Genomic DNA, 16,701 nt, shown 5'->3' on the forward strand with positions numbered 1-16,701 from the left:
ATCCTGAGACACTTTGTTGAATTAAAAAAGAAAAGCCTTTGGATATCCTTGAAACATTTTTTCCTTAGGGTGGATCACTCTTAACCTGAGCTTTACAGGCAGGGTCAGATTAGTTCACTGAAATCTCTCTCTTCCCAGCTGCCAGTGAAGAACAGCAGCATGCTCTGCCCTGACTCTGGTCACACTGACCTGTTCTAATCACTAGGGGCAACAAAATCCAGCCTCAGTCATCAGCCATGCCAGCTTACTGTTTCTGTGGGCTGCAGGCACAGCAGACTGACTGTTATGGGAGTCCTAGTACCAGGGTCCAGCGAGGGGTGCACACACACGCACATACGCCTGATTTGTGGTGGAAGATTAGCAAGAAGAAATAACCTAATAAACACAAATACTTGCAGAAAATGAGTGCTTACCTCACGTTCCAGATAGGATAAAAGCAACTCTGTTTCATTTAGCAGTGTAACGCTGCACTTACCCCTGCAAGAGAAGCAAAAGGCTGTCAAATAAGGATTCCACCTGGCTTTTCTAAGGAGACAGATGTCAACTCCCTCTGCTCCACTGCCTTAGTTGTACCTTTGAGAGTTCAGGACCCACTCCACAGACTTGAACATGATCTACGCTGACACTCCTGTACACTACAGCGGAGGCCCTAACTTGCTGGAGCTGCCATCTTTCAGATCTATCGAAACAAGCTCAACCTGCCCTCTAAAGAGGGCATAAAAGATCACAAAGCACTATTTCAGATTAGAGCAAGGGGAGTTCTGCTGGTGTCTGGCCTATCAACCAACATCATAACCACCATCTTGTGATTATCACATTGCTGTGGGAAATTGAAATGTACAAATTGGCTACCCCAATTCTTACATTCAACCCTAACTATTGTATTTCATTAGCAATAAAGCTCTTCTGGTCTTCCTTATGTCTTGAAGTATGATATATAAATGCATGTTTTTGCAATCAGATTCAGTCCTTGCCTTTTATGATATATTGGGGCAGTGGCAGTACCGAGGTATGACAGCACCAGAATGATGAGGGTGTAGTTCAGGAGCATTGGAGCAGGGAGTTGCTGGATGCCATTCAGCAAAGAATAATTACTGTGGCCATGACCTGGCTGTAAGTTCTGGAAAATTTTAATTATTCTGATAAAAGCACAATAAGCGCTTTCATGAGCTTAAAATTACATTCGCGAGAGGGAATGCTGTGTAATAGGGATTACTCTTCAGGGCAAGGAATGGGAAGAAAAGCACAGAACTGGCTGCGGGGAGAGAGCAAGGTGCTGGGAGTTAGGCAGGTATTTCAAGGAGCTGCCGGAGACACAATGATCAGATGGACTCCATCTGCGCTGCATCACTCCAAGGAGGAATCGGGGGATGGTGGTGTTTGGCATGACCATAGTGAGGGCCTCAACTTGCTACACTGTCCTAATGAGAGTAGTTTCAGATCAAATATTTGCCCCATTACTAAGACCACCCACTTCCACTTCTGTAACATTGCCTGACTTCACCCCTGCCCCAGCTCATCCACTGCTGAAGCCCTCATTCATGTCTTTTTTCATCTCTAGACTTGAGTATTTCAACACACACCTGGCTATTTTCCCACATTCTGCCATCCATAAACTTCAAGTCATCCAAAACCATGCTGCCTGTTTCCTAATTCGCACCAAATCTAATCCTCCCATCACCCCTCACTGACCTACACTGGCTCCCGACCAAGCAACGCCTTGATCTTAAAGTTCTCATTCCTGTTTTCAAATCCTCCATGGCCTCACCCTTCCCTATCTCGGTAATCTCATTCAGCCCCACAACCCACCAAGGTAACTCACTGGGGAAAGCAGTGGCATAGTGGTAATGTCACTAGACTAACAATCCAGACCCTCAGGCAATTGCCCTGGATACACGGCTGCAATCCTACCAGGGCAGCTGGTGGGATTTAAAATTCAATTAATAAATCTGGAATTAAAAAGAAACTGGTCTTGGTAATAGAAACTTTTATGAATTGTCAGAAAAACCCATCTGGGTGACAAATATCCATTAGGGAAAATGTATGCTGTCCTGATCAGGTCTGGCCTACGCAGCAGTGTGGTTGACCCCTAAATGGCCTTCTCAGGAGTATCAAAACATTATAAAGTCTACAAAAAATGAAACCAGAAGGATCACCCGACATCAACCTAGTAACCGAAAATGATAACAACACATTCAGTCATGTTGACCTTGAAAAATTTTCCTTACTAACATGGCTTGTGCCAAATTGGGAGAACTGTCCCAAAGAAGAGTCAAGCAAACAACCTGACAGAGCCATGCTCATGGAGTCATACGCTACAGATAATGTCCCAGAGACCAACATCACCAGAGGTGGCAGTGGCACAGTGGTATACAGTGGGCAAGGAAACCTCCTGCTCATTACCGCCTACCATCCCTCCTCAGCTGATGATTCAGTATTCCTCAATGTTGAACACCATTTAGAGGGTGACAAGGGCACAGAATGTGCTCTGGATGAGGAACCTCAATGTTCATCCCCGAACTGGCCGAGTCCTAAAGGACATAACTGCTGGACTGAGTCTGCAGCAGGTGGTGAGGGAATCAACAAGAGAGGAAAAACCTACTTGACCTCATTCTCACCAATCTACCTGTTCCAGATGCATCAGTCCACGACAGTATTGATATGAATGACCACCGCATAGTCCTTTTGGAAATCAAGTGCCATCTTCACATTAAGGATACCCTCCATCGTGTTCGATGGAACTACCACCGTGCTACAAGGGTTAGGTTTAAAACAGATCAAGGTGCTGTGGGAAAACAGCAGCAGAATTGTCCACGAAAAGATCAGCCATGATCTTATTGAATGACGGAGCAGGCTCAAGGGACCAGATGGCCTACTCTTATGTTCTTACCTTCCCCGTCTCGAGTCACTTAAAATCTGCTACAACTCTAACTTCTTCCGGTCTGATAAAAAATGACAACCTGAAATGTTAGGTTTCTCTTTCTAGAGATACTGTCTGACCTGCTGAGTATTTCCAGCATTTTCTGCTTTTATAATGCTAGATTTCCAGCACCTGGACTATTTTTTCTTTATGTTGAGGGAACCTAGGAATGGACTCAGAAGATTTACAGCATAGAAGGCCATTTGGCCCCTTGTGTTCTTGCTAGTTCTCTGCAAGAGTAACTCAGCTAGTCCTGCTCCCTCACCCCTTCCTTGCAATTTTTCTTTCTTCAGATGCCTTATCCAGTTCCAGCTTGAAAGCCAAATTTGAATCTGCCTCCACCAGACTCTCTAGCGGTGAATTCCAGATCCTAAACACTCACTGTGCAAAAGGTTTTCCTTATGTTGCCACTGGTTTTTATCTCAGTGTCCCCTGGTTCTCAATCCCTCAGCCACCCTTTTGTTACCTAAAACTCAACTGGAACCAGGTGAGGGTTAATGTCAAGGCTCTAACATTGTAGCACTGAATCTTCAACCTGTACATACCTTTGATTGTGGCTTCTCATTGGAAAGTACAGCGTGGTGGAATTGATATGAAACTGAGGTGCTACCAATCCGGGAACCAAAGTAGATCAGCATAAGGGTTAAGAGTGAACAGGTCTTGGTGCAAGCAAGGATATGAGTCAGCCGTGCTTTGAATGAATTCAAACACAAGTTCCCAGATCGAATTACACACCTCTCCAGTGAAATCATCAGATAAGAAAATCTGTCAGGGTATCAGCCGTGCTCAGTGGTAGCACCCATGCCTCTGAATTAGAAACTCGTGAATCCAAGTCTATTCCAGAGATCTAAGCCATGCCCTCTGACCCATATTCTTTCTTGCACCAAGACCCGTTCACTCTTAACCTTTATGCTGATCTACTTTGGTCCCCGGATTGGTAGCACCTCGGTTTCAAAGTTCTCTTTTTTTTCAAATCTCTTCACGGCCTTGCCCCTCCCAATCCCTCCAGTCTTAGAACCATCCAAGATCACTGCACTCCCCCAATTCTGAACTTGCGGGCAGCGGACTTCTTCATCATTCCACCACTAGTAGCCATGCATTTAGTCGTTTGGATTTCAAACTCCATAATTTGTTGCCTACACCTTTCTGCATCTCTCTCTTCCTTCCATAAAACCAAACTGTTTGACCACGTTTTCGGTCACCTATTGTAATTTCTTCTCAAGAGGGTTGGGTTGAATTTTGATTACGCACCTGTGAAGCATCTTTAGACACTTCATTGTGTTCAAGGCACTATATGAAAGCAAATGCTACTGCCACCTCTCCAACATGAAGGGAAAGAAATCATTGACAGAGCTTGACTGAGGACAATTAGGTCCAATTGGGAGTGAATATCCAATGACTGAGCATCACAATGTTCCCCAGGGTTAAGCGGGCAGCCACTGATGAGCCCCTGCCTGCCCCATGGTTACCTGATGTGGGTTGCTGGTAAAGATTCTAGCTGTCGTGATAGGAAGAGCTCTCGGTGTTTCAGCTGGTGCCGCTCATTCTCCGATAGCTCCTGTAGTTCTGTGTTCTCCATCTCTTCTTCCACTTCCCCTGCACAAAGATCAAAGATGTTGGGTCAGAGCAATCATCTCCCACCCTACCAAATATTACTGCAATTACACATATCAGTCCGTACTTATCCAATAAGAGCACTTTGGTGATAGTGACCACAATTCGGTTACGTTTACTTTAGCGATGGAAAGGAATAAGCATATACCAAAGGGCAAGAGTTATCGCTGGGGGAAAGGAAATTATGATGCGATTAGGCGAGATTTAGGATACATAGGTTGGGGAAGGAAACTGCAGGGGATGGGCACAATTGAAATGTGGAGCTTGTTCAAGGAATAGCTACTAGGTGTCCTTGATAAGTATGTACCTGTCAGGCAAGGAGGAAGTGGTCGAGTGAGGGAACCGTGGTTTACTAAAGAAGTTGAATCTCTTGTGAAGAGGAAGAAGGAGACTTATGTAAAGATGAGACGTGAAGGCTCAGTTAGGGCGCTTGAGAGTTACAAGTTAGCCAGGAAGGACCTAAAGAGAGTGTTAAGAAGAGCTAGGAGGGGACATGAGAAGTCTTTGGCAGGTAGGATCAGGGAAAACACTAAAGCTTTCTATAAGTATGTCAGGAATAAAAGAATGACGAGGGTAAGATTAGGGCCAGTCAAGAACAGTAGTGGGAAGTTGTGCGTGGAGCCTGAAGAGATAGGAGAGGCACTAAATGAATATTTTTCGTCAGTATTTACGCAGGAAAAAGACAATGTTGTCGAGGAGAATACTGAGATACAGGCTATTGGACTAGATGGGATTGAGGTTAATAAGGAGAAGGTGTTAGCAATTCTGGAAAGTGTGAAAATAGATAAGACCCCTGGGCCGGATGGGATTTATCCCAGGATTCTCTGGGAGGCTAGGGTAGAGATTGCAGAGCCTTTGGCTTTGATCTTTATGTCGTCATTGTCTACAGGAATAGTGCCAGAAGACTGGAGGATAGCAAATGTTGACCCCTTGTTCAAGAAGGGGAGTAGGGACAAACCTGGTAATTATAGACCAGTGAGCCTTACTTCTGTTGTGGGCAAAGTTTTGGAAAGGATTATAAGAGATAGGATTTATAATCACCTAGAAAGGAATAATTTGATTAGGGATAGTCAGCACGGTTTTGTGAAGGATAGGTCGTGCCTCACAAACCTTATTGAGTTCTTTGAGAAGGTGACCAAAGAGGTGGATAAGGGTAAAGCAGTTGATGTGGTGTTTATGGATTTCAGTAAAGCGTTTGATAAGGTTCCCCACGGTAAGCTATTTCAGAAGATACGGAGGTTTGGGATTGAGGGTGATTTAGCGGTTTGGATCAGGAATTGGCTAGCTGTAAGAAGACAGAGGGTGGTGGTTGATAGGAAATGTTCATCCTGGAGTTCAGTTACTAGTGGTGTACCGCAAGGATCTGTTTTGGGGCCACTGCTGTTTGTCATTTTTATAAATGACCTGGATGAGGGCGTAGAAGGATGGGTTAGTAAATTTGCGGATGACACTAAAGTCGGTGGAGTTGTGGACAGTGCGGAAGATTGTTGCAGGTTACAGAGGGACACAGATAAGCTGCAGTGCTGGGCTGAGAGGTGGCAAATGGAGTTCAATGTGGAAAAGTGTGAGGTGATTCACTTTAGAAGGAGTAACAGGATTACAGAGTACTGGGCTAATGGTAAGATACTTGGTAGTGTGGATGAACAGAGAGATCTCGGTGTCCATGTGCATAGATCCCTGAAAGTTGGCACCCAGGTTGATAGGGTTGTTAAGAAGGCGTACGGAGTGTTAGCTTTTATTGGTAGAGGGATTGAGTTTCGGAGCCAGGAGGTCATGTTGCAGCTGGACAAAACTCTGGTGCGGCCGCACTTGGAGTATTGCGTACAGTTCTGGTCACCGCATTATAGGAAGGATGTGGAAGCATTGGAAAGAGTGCAGAGGAGATTTACTAGGATGTTGCCTGGTATGGTGGGAAGGTCTTATGAGGAAAGGCTGAGGGACTTGAGGTTGTTTTCGTTAGAGAGAAGAAGGTTAAGAGGTGACTTAATAGAGGCATACAAGATGATCAGAGGATTAGATAGGGGGATAGTGAGAGCCTTTTTCCTCAGATGGTGATAGCTAGCACGAGAGGACATAGCTTTAAAATTGAGGGGTGATAGATATAGGACAGATGTCTTTGGCTTTGATCTTTATGTCGTCATTGTCTACAGGAATAGTGCCAGAAGACTGGAGGATAGCAAATGTTGTCCCCTTGTTCAAGAAGGGGAGTAGGGACAAACCTGGTAAGTAGGTTCTTCACTCAGAGAGTAGTAAGGGCGTGGAATGCCCTGCCTGCAGCAGTAGTGGACTCGCCAACATTAAGGGCATTTAAATGGTCATTGGATAAACATATGGATGATATTGGAATAGTGTAGGTTAGATGGGCTTTAGATTGGTTTCACTGGTCGGCGCAACATCGAGGGCCGAAGGGCCTGTACTGCGCTGTAATGTTCTATGTTCTAATAAATAACACAAAAAGAACAAAGGCACCAGTCAACATTCCCTCAAATTTGTCTTCCCTTGAACATTTTCTGAGTGCACAGGCAATTTGAATGCAACACTCCTTTTTTTTGCATGGTCACATGATGAAATTTAAAGGGCAGCCAATATAAAGTTTTTAAAGTTTATTTATTACTGTCACAAGTAGGCTTTCATTAGCACTGCAGTGAAGTTACTATGAAAATCCCCCAGTCGCCACACTCCAGCACCTGTTTGGGTACACTGCGGGAAAATTTAGCATGGCCGATGCACCTAATCAGCATGTCTTTTGGACTGTGGGAGAAAACCAGAGTACCCGGAGGAAACCCATGCAGACACAGGGAGAACTTGTAGATTCTGCAAAGACAGTGACCCAAGCCGGGAATCGAACCCGGGTCCCTGGCACTGTGAGGCAACAGTGCTAGCCACTGTGCCACCATGTAACATGGGAACTCCTTGGTTGCTGTACAGCCACATAGCTTATATGATTAGTGTCAGCGTGGCTCAATAGGTAGCTCTCTCACCAGTAATCTACAGGCCACCCTCTTGACCTTGCCATCTCACATGTCTCACATTAATCATGGGTACGACCACTTGTAATCATAGAATCCCTACCGTGCAGAAGGCCATTTGGCCCGTCGAGTCTGTACTGACAACAATTCCACCTGAGCCCTATCCCTGTAACCTCATGTATTTACCCTGCCAATCTCTCTGACACTAAGGGGCAATTTAGCATGGCCAAACCAGTTAACCTGCACATCTTTGGACTGTGGGAGGAAACCGGAGCACTTGAAAGAAACCCACGCAGGCACAGGAAGAACGTGCAAACTCCACACAATCACCCGAGGCTGGAATCGAACCTGGGTCCCTGGAGCTGTGAGGCAGCAGTGCTAACCACTGTGCCCCATGCTTCCCCCTTCGGATCACTTCCTGGATCACTCTCTACCGTAAGAAGTTTAACAACACCAGGTTAAAGTCCAACAGGTTTATTTGGTAGCAAAAGCCACAAGCTTTCGGAGCCTTAAGCTCCTTCTTCAGGTGAGTGGGAATTACTGTGTTTACCCCAGTCCAACGCCGGCATCTCCACATCATCACTCTCTACCCACAGCCCCCTTCTCCTTACCAACTTCACTTTTATATCCACCCAAGGAAAATTCACTCAAAGCTGGTCTTTCACAATACCAATTATCTAACCATTGACCTTCTATATTCCCCATGATATTTCTGTAGCTACCAACCTGCTTCAGTAAACCCTTGAATGCTCTCAGCCCCATTGGAACTATTTCACTCCTTTACCCTGGCCACCTCTCCAGGTACAACCTTTCATCACCACTTCCATAAGTCCAAGGGACACAGACTTGAATGGACATGGTGGACAACTAGTTTAGCCGCTCACCTTCACATTTGATTGGACCACATGAAACACTCGGATCTAGCTCCCATCTGCTAAAAATGTTCGCTATTTTCGATCATCCTTGAATGCTAAGATGACTGTCGTCTGCTTTTGTCTATTGAAAACTGCTTCTTAAACCCCTCTCCTCACCCCCCTCAACTTTAACCAGTGTGAGGAGTTCATGGACTTCTTTTGTCACTAAGATTGAAACCATCCAATCAGCTGCCTCTTCCTGTTCCCTCCCATCCCACGAGCCCGCTGGGTCAAACTTCTTCCAAGGTTCCTCTTGCCACATATCCGAGAAAGGACATGTGGCTAGTCTGACGACCAGGATGGGGGAAGTGGGCAGTGCTCTAGCCCCACTGCTCCTCCCTCCACAGATCACACCGTGAGTTTAAAAGTTTAATCCACTCATCAAACTGGCCAATTATTTTCCTTTGCTGCTGTTAGACCCAGAATAAAAGAGACTTCAGCCAGGCTACTTTCAATAAACTCGGAATGATTGATTTATTATGAAACAAAACTTCTTTTTCAAAAGAAGTTGCAAGAACTGGTTAACACACAATTGTACTCTGGAAGCACAACTATTTGATTTTTTGAGGAGAGTTAGGTGAGAAATTATGGGTGGAATTTTCCCACCCTGCCCACTACGGGAATCGTAGCAGGCGGGACAGGACCATGCAAAGTTCCGTTGATCTCGGGCAGGATTTTCTGGTCTTGGGGCGAATGCCTTTTTAAAGACACAGGCACACAGGACAAACAGATAGGGTCTCTAGGCTTTACAACATAGAGGGTGAAGTTGTTCCGAGGTTCCCTCGTGCGAAGGCAGACTGGATACGGTAGATGTCTGGAGGTTCTCACCAACGGAGCTTTGGTGTGGAGGTGAATATAGAGTAAAGTTAAAGTTTATTGATTTGTCACAAGTAGGTTTACATTAACACCGCAATGAAGCCACAGTGAAAATCCTCTTTTGGATCAATTCTTCTCAACTTTTCAGGTTTTCAAATGCAGACAAGTTATATTCAGTCTTTGGCCGTAGGTTGATAACCACATACTGAATTTCAGGCAAGGCAGGGAGTGAGTGAGTTAGGGCAGCCCTCCTCAGCTTATTCCCCACACACTGATTTCTTAAAGCTTGTCTCTGTGCTGTGATTCTCAGTAAACCATTGGCCTTTGTCAGCTTTTCCCCATCAATTAAAGTGATTGCAATTCAAAACAAGCAAACAGCTCATTCCTCCTCAAGCAACATGCTGGTCAGGTGATGTCTTGGAAAAAGGCAGGCTTGTTCCCAGTCCAAAGGTGAACTTGTGACCCTGCTTTAAATAAAGGGGGTCAGCATCCAAGTGTCCAGATAATGCAATGCCTTTCCATATTTTAAAAAGAAAAACACAGGGCGGGATTTTCTGACCGTGCTCGCCCCGAGACCAGAAAATCCTGCCCGAGATCAACGGGCCTTTGCACGGTCCTGTCCCGTGCTACGATTCCCATGGTGGGTGGGATGGGAAAATTCCACCCATAATTTCTCACCTAACTCTCCTCATGCCTTTTCTGAGCCCATCTTGTCCTTGAGACTCATCAGCTTTTCCCTCATCTCGATTTCCATTAAACTACTGATCAACCAAATTCCCCTCCAAGCTCCTTGGTAGATATTAATATTACCCACATTCTCTCATCAGGTAGTGTTCCCTCCCCTTTAAATCTGCCGTGATTGCGCCGTCCTCAAAAAAACCTTGATCTTTCAGTCTTTGTAAACGAATGCCCCATCTTCAACCCTTTCTTTCTTCTCCCAAGTTCTTGAACATATTATCACCTCCCGAATCCATGTCAGTCTTTCCTGGAACTGCATGTCTGAATCCCTCAAATCAGGTTTCCGCCATGGCTCTTACTAAGTCCCATATGACTTGTGATAGTGGTAAATTATCTTTCCTCATCCTTTTCGACCTGTCTCGAGCCTTTGACTTTGTTGACCACACCATCCTCCCCCCAACAGCTCTCCACTGTAGCCCAGCTGCGTTTGACAACTCCCATCTGGTTCAGTTCTTATTCAATTGTAACCAGAGAATAGCCTCCTGCTGCTTGACCCTTGTTGTTTTGGAAAGGTGTACTCTCGGGGTTTGGGAAAACAGATAGATTTGGTTTGGGAAAGTACTCCAAGTATACTGTCTGAGTAACCATTATTGTAGTTAATTGTAAATGTTGTTCTTTACTGCTGCCTTTCTTGTGTTTTAAAGTTTAATAAGTGTTTTGTTACTGGAATGATTTACAAGACAACTGATCCCTTTTTTCTTGCTGGGTTTCATCTCTTTTCTCATTTTCTTTTCCAAATTGCAAAAACAAAATAGTTAAGAACTGGCGCTCCAAATTTCCCATCTGGGATTTGGGATGTCCTCACATTGAACATCAGCAGGGTATATAACACTAGCAACTGTCTGAGGCTGAACCAGACTGTAACCCTGGCATCATATTAAATCCAAAGATGAGCTTCTCATCACACATACATGCTACTATTTGCCAACTCTTGAAAGTAGCCCTATTTCACCTCTGCCCCAGCTCGTCAGGTGGCATGGTGACACAGTGGTTAGCACTGCTGCCTCACAGCTCCAGAGACCTGGGTTTGATTCCCAGCTTGGATCATTGTCTGTGGAGTTTGCACGTTCTACCTGTGTCTGTGTGGGTTTCCTCCGGGTGCTCTGGTTTCTTTTCACAGTCCGAAGATATGCAGGTCAGGTGTATTGACCATGCGAAATTGCCTCTTAGTGTCCCAGAATGTGTAGATTAGAGGGATTTGTGGGGTAAATATGTGGGGTTATGGGGTTAGGGCCTAGGTGGGATTGTTGTCAGTGCAGACTCGATGGGCCGAATGGCCTCCTTCTGCACTGTAGGGTTTCTATGATTCTATGATCTGCTGCTGATATACTCATCCTTACATTTGTTACCTCTCAACTTAATTATTGCAATGCATTCCTGGCCAGCCTCATACGTTCTACTCTCTGTAAACTTGAGGTCATCTAAAACTCTGTTGTCTGTGTCCTAACCCCCACTTAGTCCTACTCACCGTTCACTTCGATGCTTACTAACCTTGAATGGCTCCATACTCGATGTTAAAATTCTCATAATTGTTTTCAAATTTCTTCATGGCTGGCCCTTCCCTATCTTTGTAATCCCCTCCAGTTCCAGCATCCTGCAATATCGGCACTCATCTAATTCTGGCCACCTGAGCATCGCTGCTTTTAACAGACCTGCCCATTGGTGGCTGAGGCCCGAAGCTCCAGAATTCTTTCTTAAATCTCACCACCTCACTTCCCTTTCCTTGTTGAAGACACTGAAGTGGGAAAAATATACAGATGGGTACACATAAGATGGTTGCCTGGCACACAAACAGTCACCTGGGAAAGAGACATTAAACGGGCACTGACTTTCAGTACAGACAGCCACCTGAGATTAAAACATAAAGGACAGACAGCTATTCAAAGTTAAACATGCAGGAATCAAATCCTACAGGAAGCCAGCCAGGGCTTAAGGATAACGACAATAGGAGTAGATAATGAGATTAGCTACAGGTGGGATCGGGAATACATAACTGCAGGAAAACCAATTACTGTAAATTACTATATGAATAGGCCGAAACTAAAAACCATTGATAGCCACTGACGTATGAAATGTATCCATTCATAAGACAATGCGATGTTAACATGTTCATGTCTGTATCTGTCTGTATTTGTCTATAACGATGTGTTAACGATCGATCACCTATTTGATTACAACGATGTGATAATGGCTAGATGTCCGGTCCATCTATTGTGTAAAGGGTATTAAGATGGTCTGCTCCTATTATCTCATTGAGAGAAGGCTTGCTGCTTGTTAGTGCCTTTTCTCCACAAAGCTTCGTTAAAATAAAACTGGATTCTTGAAACCTTCAAGCCTGACCCTGTGGTACTTTTCCCACAACAACACTCCATAAAACTCTTTTGACTAAGCTTTTAGCCATGTGCCTTAACACCTCTTTCTACAGCTTGGTGTCAAATGTCATTCTATAATGGTACAGCCTTGGAACATTTTATTATGTACTACACAAATACAAGTGTTGTTGCTGTTGAGTCAGGATAGTTTCATGTCCCACTCCAGATGCTTGAGCACAGATTCCAGCTGATACTTTGGTGTGGTATGGAAGGAGAGGGCAGATGCGATTCCATCAATAAAAACATACAAACTAGGAGCAGGAGTAGGGCGTCGGCCACTGGGCCCCTCAGGCCTGTTCCATCATTTAATAAGAGCATGACTGATTTGATTTTAACCTCCATTTAACATACCTGCCCACCCCCAAAAACCTTTCACCCTCTTGCTTATCAAGAATCTATTTGGCTCTGCCTTAAAAATGTTCAAAGACTCTGCCACCAGCTCCTTTTGAGGAAGGGAGTTCCAAGGACTCACATCCCTCTGAGAGAAAAGGTTTTTCCTCATCTCTGTCTTAAACGGGCGACTCCGTATTTTTAAACAGTGACCACTTGTTCTAGAATCTCTCACAAGAGGAAATATCCTCTCCACGTCCACCCCGTCAAGACCCCGCAGGATCTTACATGTTTCATATGCTCTGGTTGATATGAGCTAAGTCAGTTCAGAGTAGAGATTGGACCTGAGAATTATCCCATGCTGTATTTAGCTGCTGTTTTCTAGGAGTCGGAAGGTCCTGGATTCAGGTTCCAGAGAGCTGAGCACAAAATTAGACTGATACTCAGCACATTACTGTGGGAGTGCTGCACTGTCAGAGGTGCCAAGCAAATGAGTTGTTTAACCTGCTTGCCCTCTCAGTTGAACATAAAAGTTGAAGAAGTCAACATTAATCTCTTAGTCAATTTACAGAAACAGATCTTATCCCAATCATTTTCTCATTGCTGTCTGTGGGAGCTTGCTTGTGCAAATTGGCTCCCACATTTCCGACATTACAACAGCGACTACAATTCCAAAGTACTTTATTAGCTGTAAGGCACTTTGGGATGACCCAGGTTTGTGCAGGGCACTGTATAAGTGCAAGTACTTTTCTTTGATAAACCCACTGAGCTCTCAGGGGAGAACTGCCTCCTTCATATTCCTGGCCTGTCATGTGGGTAGTCCAGTCATCGTGGTTGGGCAGACTGTATGGGGAACTCCCTGTTTGAGTAAGTTCTCAAGTCCCTCCCCAAACTTCCCTCCAACCCTATCACACACCCCCCGCCCATGCTTCACTTACCGTATCTATCACATGAAATTTTCATTAATTACTAAGCTCGAGTGCAAAGCTGGATGCAACGTCCAGATGCCTTGTCATCCTATTAGGAGTGCCAACAAACTCCATCTGTCATTTCTGAAACCTCAAACAACTATGGGCATTCAAACAGCTGTTTTTAATAAATGGTGTTTTTAAGGGGAAGACTTTCTACAGGGAAATGACCAGAAACAATAGCAATGAATGACAAGAGCAAGGGACAGAAGAATGATAGGGTGGGGGGGGGGGGGGAAGAGATAGTACAGCTTCAGGTAATGGCAGAAAATGTTATAAAAATCAATTGGGCCTGTTCATCCCTATACAGCTGCTCTACATGAAATCCTGGACCACTGCCAAGACTGCAGACTCAACTGTGAACCCAATCAATGTGGCTGCTGCCTGAGCACACAAAGGGAACTCAGTAGTGACAGCAAGGTAGCTGGGGCCACCAGCCAAGCAGATAGGGGAGGATTGTTGGGATTGTGGGGGGGTGGGATTTGCTAATGATCTTAAACATTTGTCAACCCAGTCACCAACTCTTTATGACTAATCTTCAACATAAATTATCAATGAGCAGAGAACAGACCCAGGCACAAATCAAGAAATAGCCCTGGAGAGCTTTGAGAACCACAATTGTTTGGATACAATTAATACAATTCACAGTGCCCGGAGTTACCAATTTGCACTCAGTCCCCAAATTACCAATTCACACACGGCACCCAGAGTTTTTGATTCACACAGTGCCCAGAGTTACCGATTTACACACAGTGCCCAGAGGTAACGATTCACACACAGTGCCCAGAGTTACCCATTTACAGATAGCGCCCAGAGTAACCGATTTACACACAGTGCCCAGAGTTACCGATTTATACACAGTGCCCAGAGTTACCGATTCACACACAGCGCCCAGAGTTACCGATTCTCACACAGTACACAGAGTTACCGATTTATACACAGTGCCCAGAGTTACCGATTTACACACAGCGCCCAGAGTTACCGATTTATACACAGTGCCAAGAGTGGCCGAATCTCACACAGCGCCCAGAGATACTGATTTACACACAGCGCCCAGAGTTACCGATTTATACACAGTGCCCAGAGTGGCCGAATCTCACACAGCGCCCAGAGTTACCGATTTACACACAGTGCCCAGAGTTAACGATTCACACACAGTGCCCACAGTTACCCATTTACAGATAGCGCCCAGAGTAACCGATTTACACACAGTGCCCAGAGTTACCGATTTATACACAGTGCCCAGAGTTACCGATTCACACACAGCGCCCAGAGTTACCGATACACACACAGTGCCCAGAGTTACCGATTTACACACAGTGCCCAGAGTTACCGATTTATACACAGTGCCCAGAGTAACCGATTCACACAGAGCCCAGAGTTACCGATTTATACACAGTGCCCAGAGTTACCGATTCACACACAGCGCCCAGAGTTACCGATTTATACACAGTGCCCAGAGTGGCCGAATCTCACACAGCGCCCAAAGGTACTGATTTACACACAGCGCCCAGAGTTACCGATTTACTCACAGCGTCCAGAGTTACCGATTTACACACAATGCCCAGAGTTAATGATCCAGAGTTACCGATTTACACACAGCGCCCAGTGCTACCGATTTACACACAGCGCCCAGAGTTACCGATTTATACACAGTGCCCAGAGTGGCCGAATCTCACACAGCGCCCAGAGGTACTGATTTACACACAGCGCCCAGAGTTACCGATTTACTCACAGCGTCCAGAGTTACCGATTTACACACAATGCCCAGAGTTAATGATCCAGAGTTACCGATTTACACACAGCGCCCAGTGCTACCGATTTACACACAGAGCCCAGAGAGACTGATTTACACACAGTGCCCAGAGTTACCGATTTATACACAGCGCCCAGAGTTACCGATTTACACACAGTGCCCAGAGTTACTGATTAACACACAGCGCCCAGAGTTACGGATTTACACAGTGCCCAGAGTTACTGATTTACACACAGTGCCCAGAGTTACCAATTTGCACACAGTGCCCAGAGTTACCGATTTACACACAGCGCCCAGAGTTACCGATACACACACAGTGCCCAGAGTTACCGATTTACACACAGTGCCCAGAGTTACCGATTTATACACAGTGCCCAGAGTTACCGATTCACACACAGCGCCCAGAGTTACCGATACACACACAGTGCCCAGAGTTACCGATTTACACACAGTGCCCAGAGTTACCGATTTATACACAGTGCCCAGAGTTACCGATTCACACAGAGCCTAGAGTTACCGATTTATACACAGTGCCCAGAGTTACCGATTCACACACAGCGCCCAGAGTTACCGATTTATACACAGTGCCCAGAGTGGCCGAATCTCACACAGCGCCCAGAGGTACTGATTTACACACAGCGCCCAGAGTTACCGATTTACTCACAGCGTCCAGAGTTACCGATTTACACACAATGCCCAGAGTTAATGATCCAGAGTTACCGATTTACACACAGCGCACAGTGCTACCGATTTACACACAGCGCCCAGAGAGACTGATTTACACACAGTGCCCAGAGTTACCGATTTATACACAGCGCCCAGAGTTACCGATTTACACACAGTGCCCAGAGTTACTGATTAACACACAGCGCCCAGAGTTACGGATTTACACAGTGCCCAGAGTTACTGATTTACACACAGTGCCCAGAGTTACCAATTTGCACACAGTGCCCAGAGTTACCGATTTACACACAGTGCCCAGAGTTACCGATTTACAAACAGCGCCCAGAGATACCGATTTACAAACAGTGCCCAGAGTTACCGATTTACACACAGCGCCCAGAGATACCGATTTACAAACAGTGCCCAGAGTTACCGATTTACACACAGTGCCCAGAGTTACTGATTTACACACAGCGCCCAGAGATACCGATTTACAAACAGTGCCCAGAGTTACCGATTCACACACAGTGCCCAGAGATACCGATTTACACACAGTGCCCAGTGTTACCGATTTACACACAGCGCCCAGAGTTACCGCTTTACACACAGTGCCCAGAGTTACCGATTTACACCCTGGACCC

The 16,701-nt window shown here is 45.4% G+C and overlaps 1 protein-coding gene across 1 annotated transcript in view; it reads right to left on the minus strand.

The window, feature by feature from the left end:
- The window catches only part of LOC144506992 (metastasis-associated protein MTA1-like), a 187,692-nt gene that overhangs the window by 74,414 nt on the left and 96,577 nt on the right, over positions 1 to 16,701 (minus strand). Inside the window, exons 3-4 of the mRNA XM_078233501.1 lie at positions 4,390 to 4,516; positions 414 to 477 (exon numbers count right to left, since the gene is read on the minus strand). Of these exons, the coding sequence (XP_078089627.1) occupies positions 414 to 477; positions 4,390 to 4,499 (174 nt within the window). The 5' untranslated portion in view covers positions 4,500 to 4,516. The remainder of the gene's footprint in view (positions 1 to 413; positions 478 to 4,389; positions 4,517 to 16,701) is intronic.

The sequence above is a fragment of the Mustelus asterias genome, chromosome 18 (assembly GCF_964213995.1).
Source record: "Mustelus asterias chromosome 18, sMusAst1.hap1.1, whole genome shotgun sequence".
NCBI classification, from domain to species: Eukaryota; Metazoa; Chordata; class Chondrichthyes; order Carcharhiniformes; family Triakidae; genus Mustelus; species Mustelus asterias.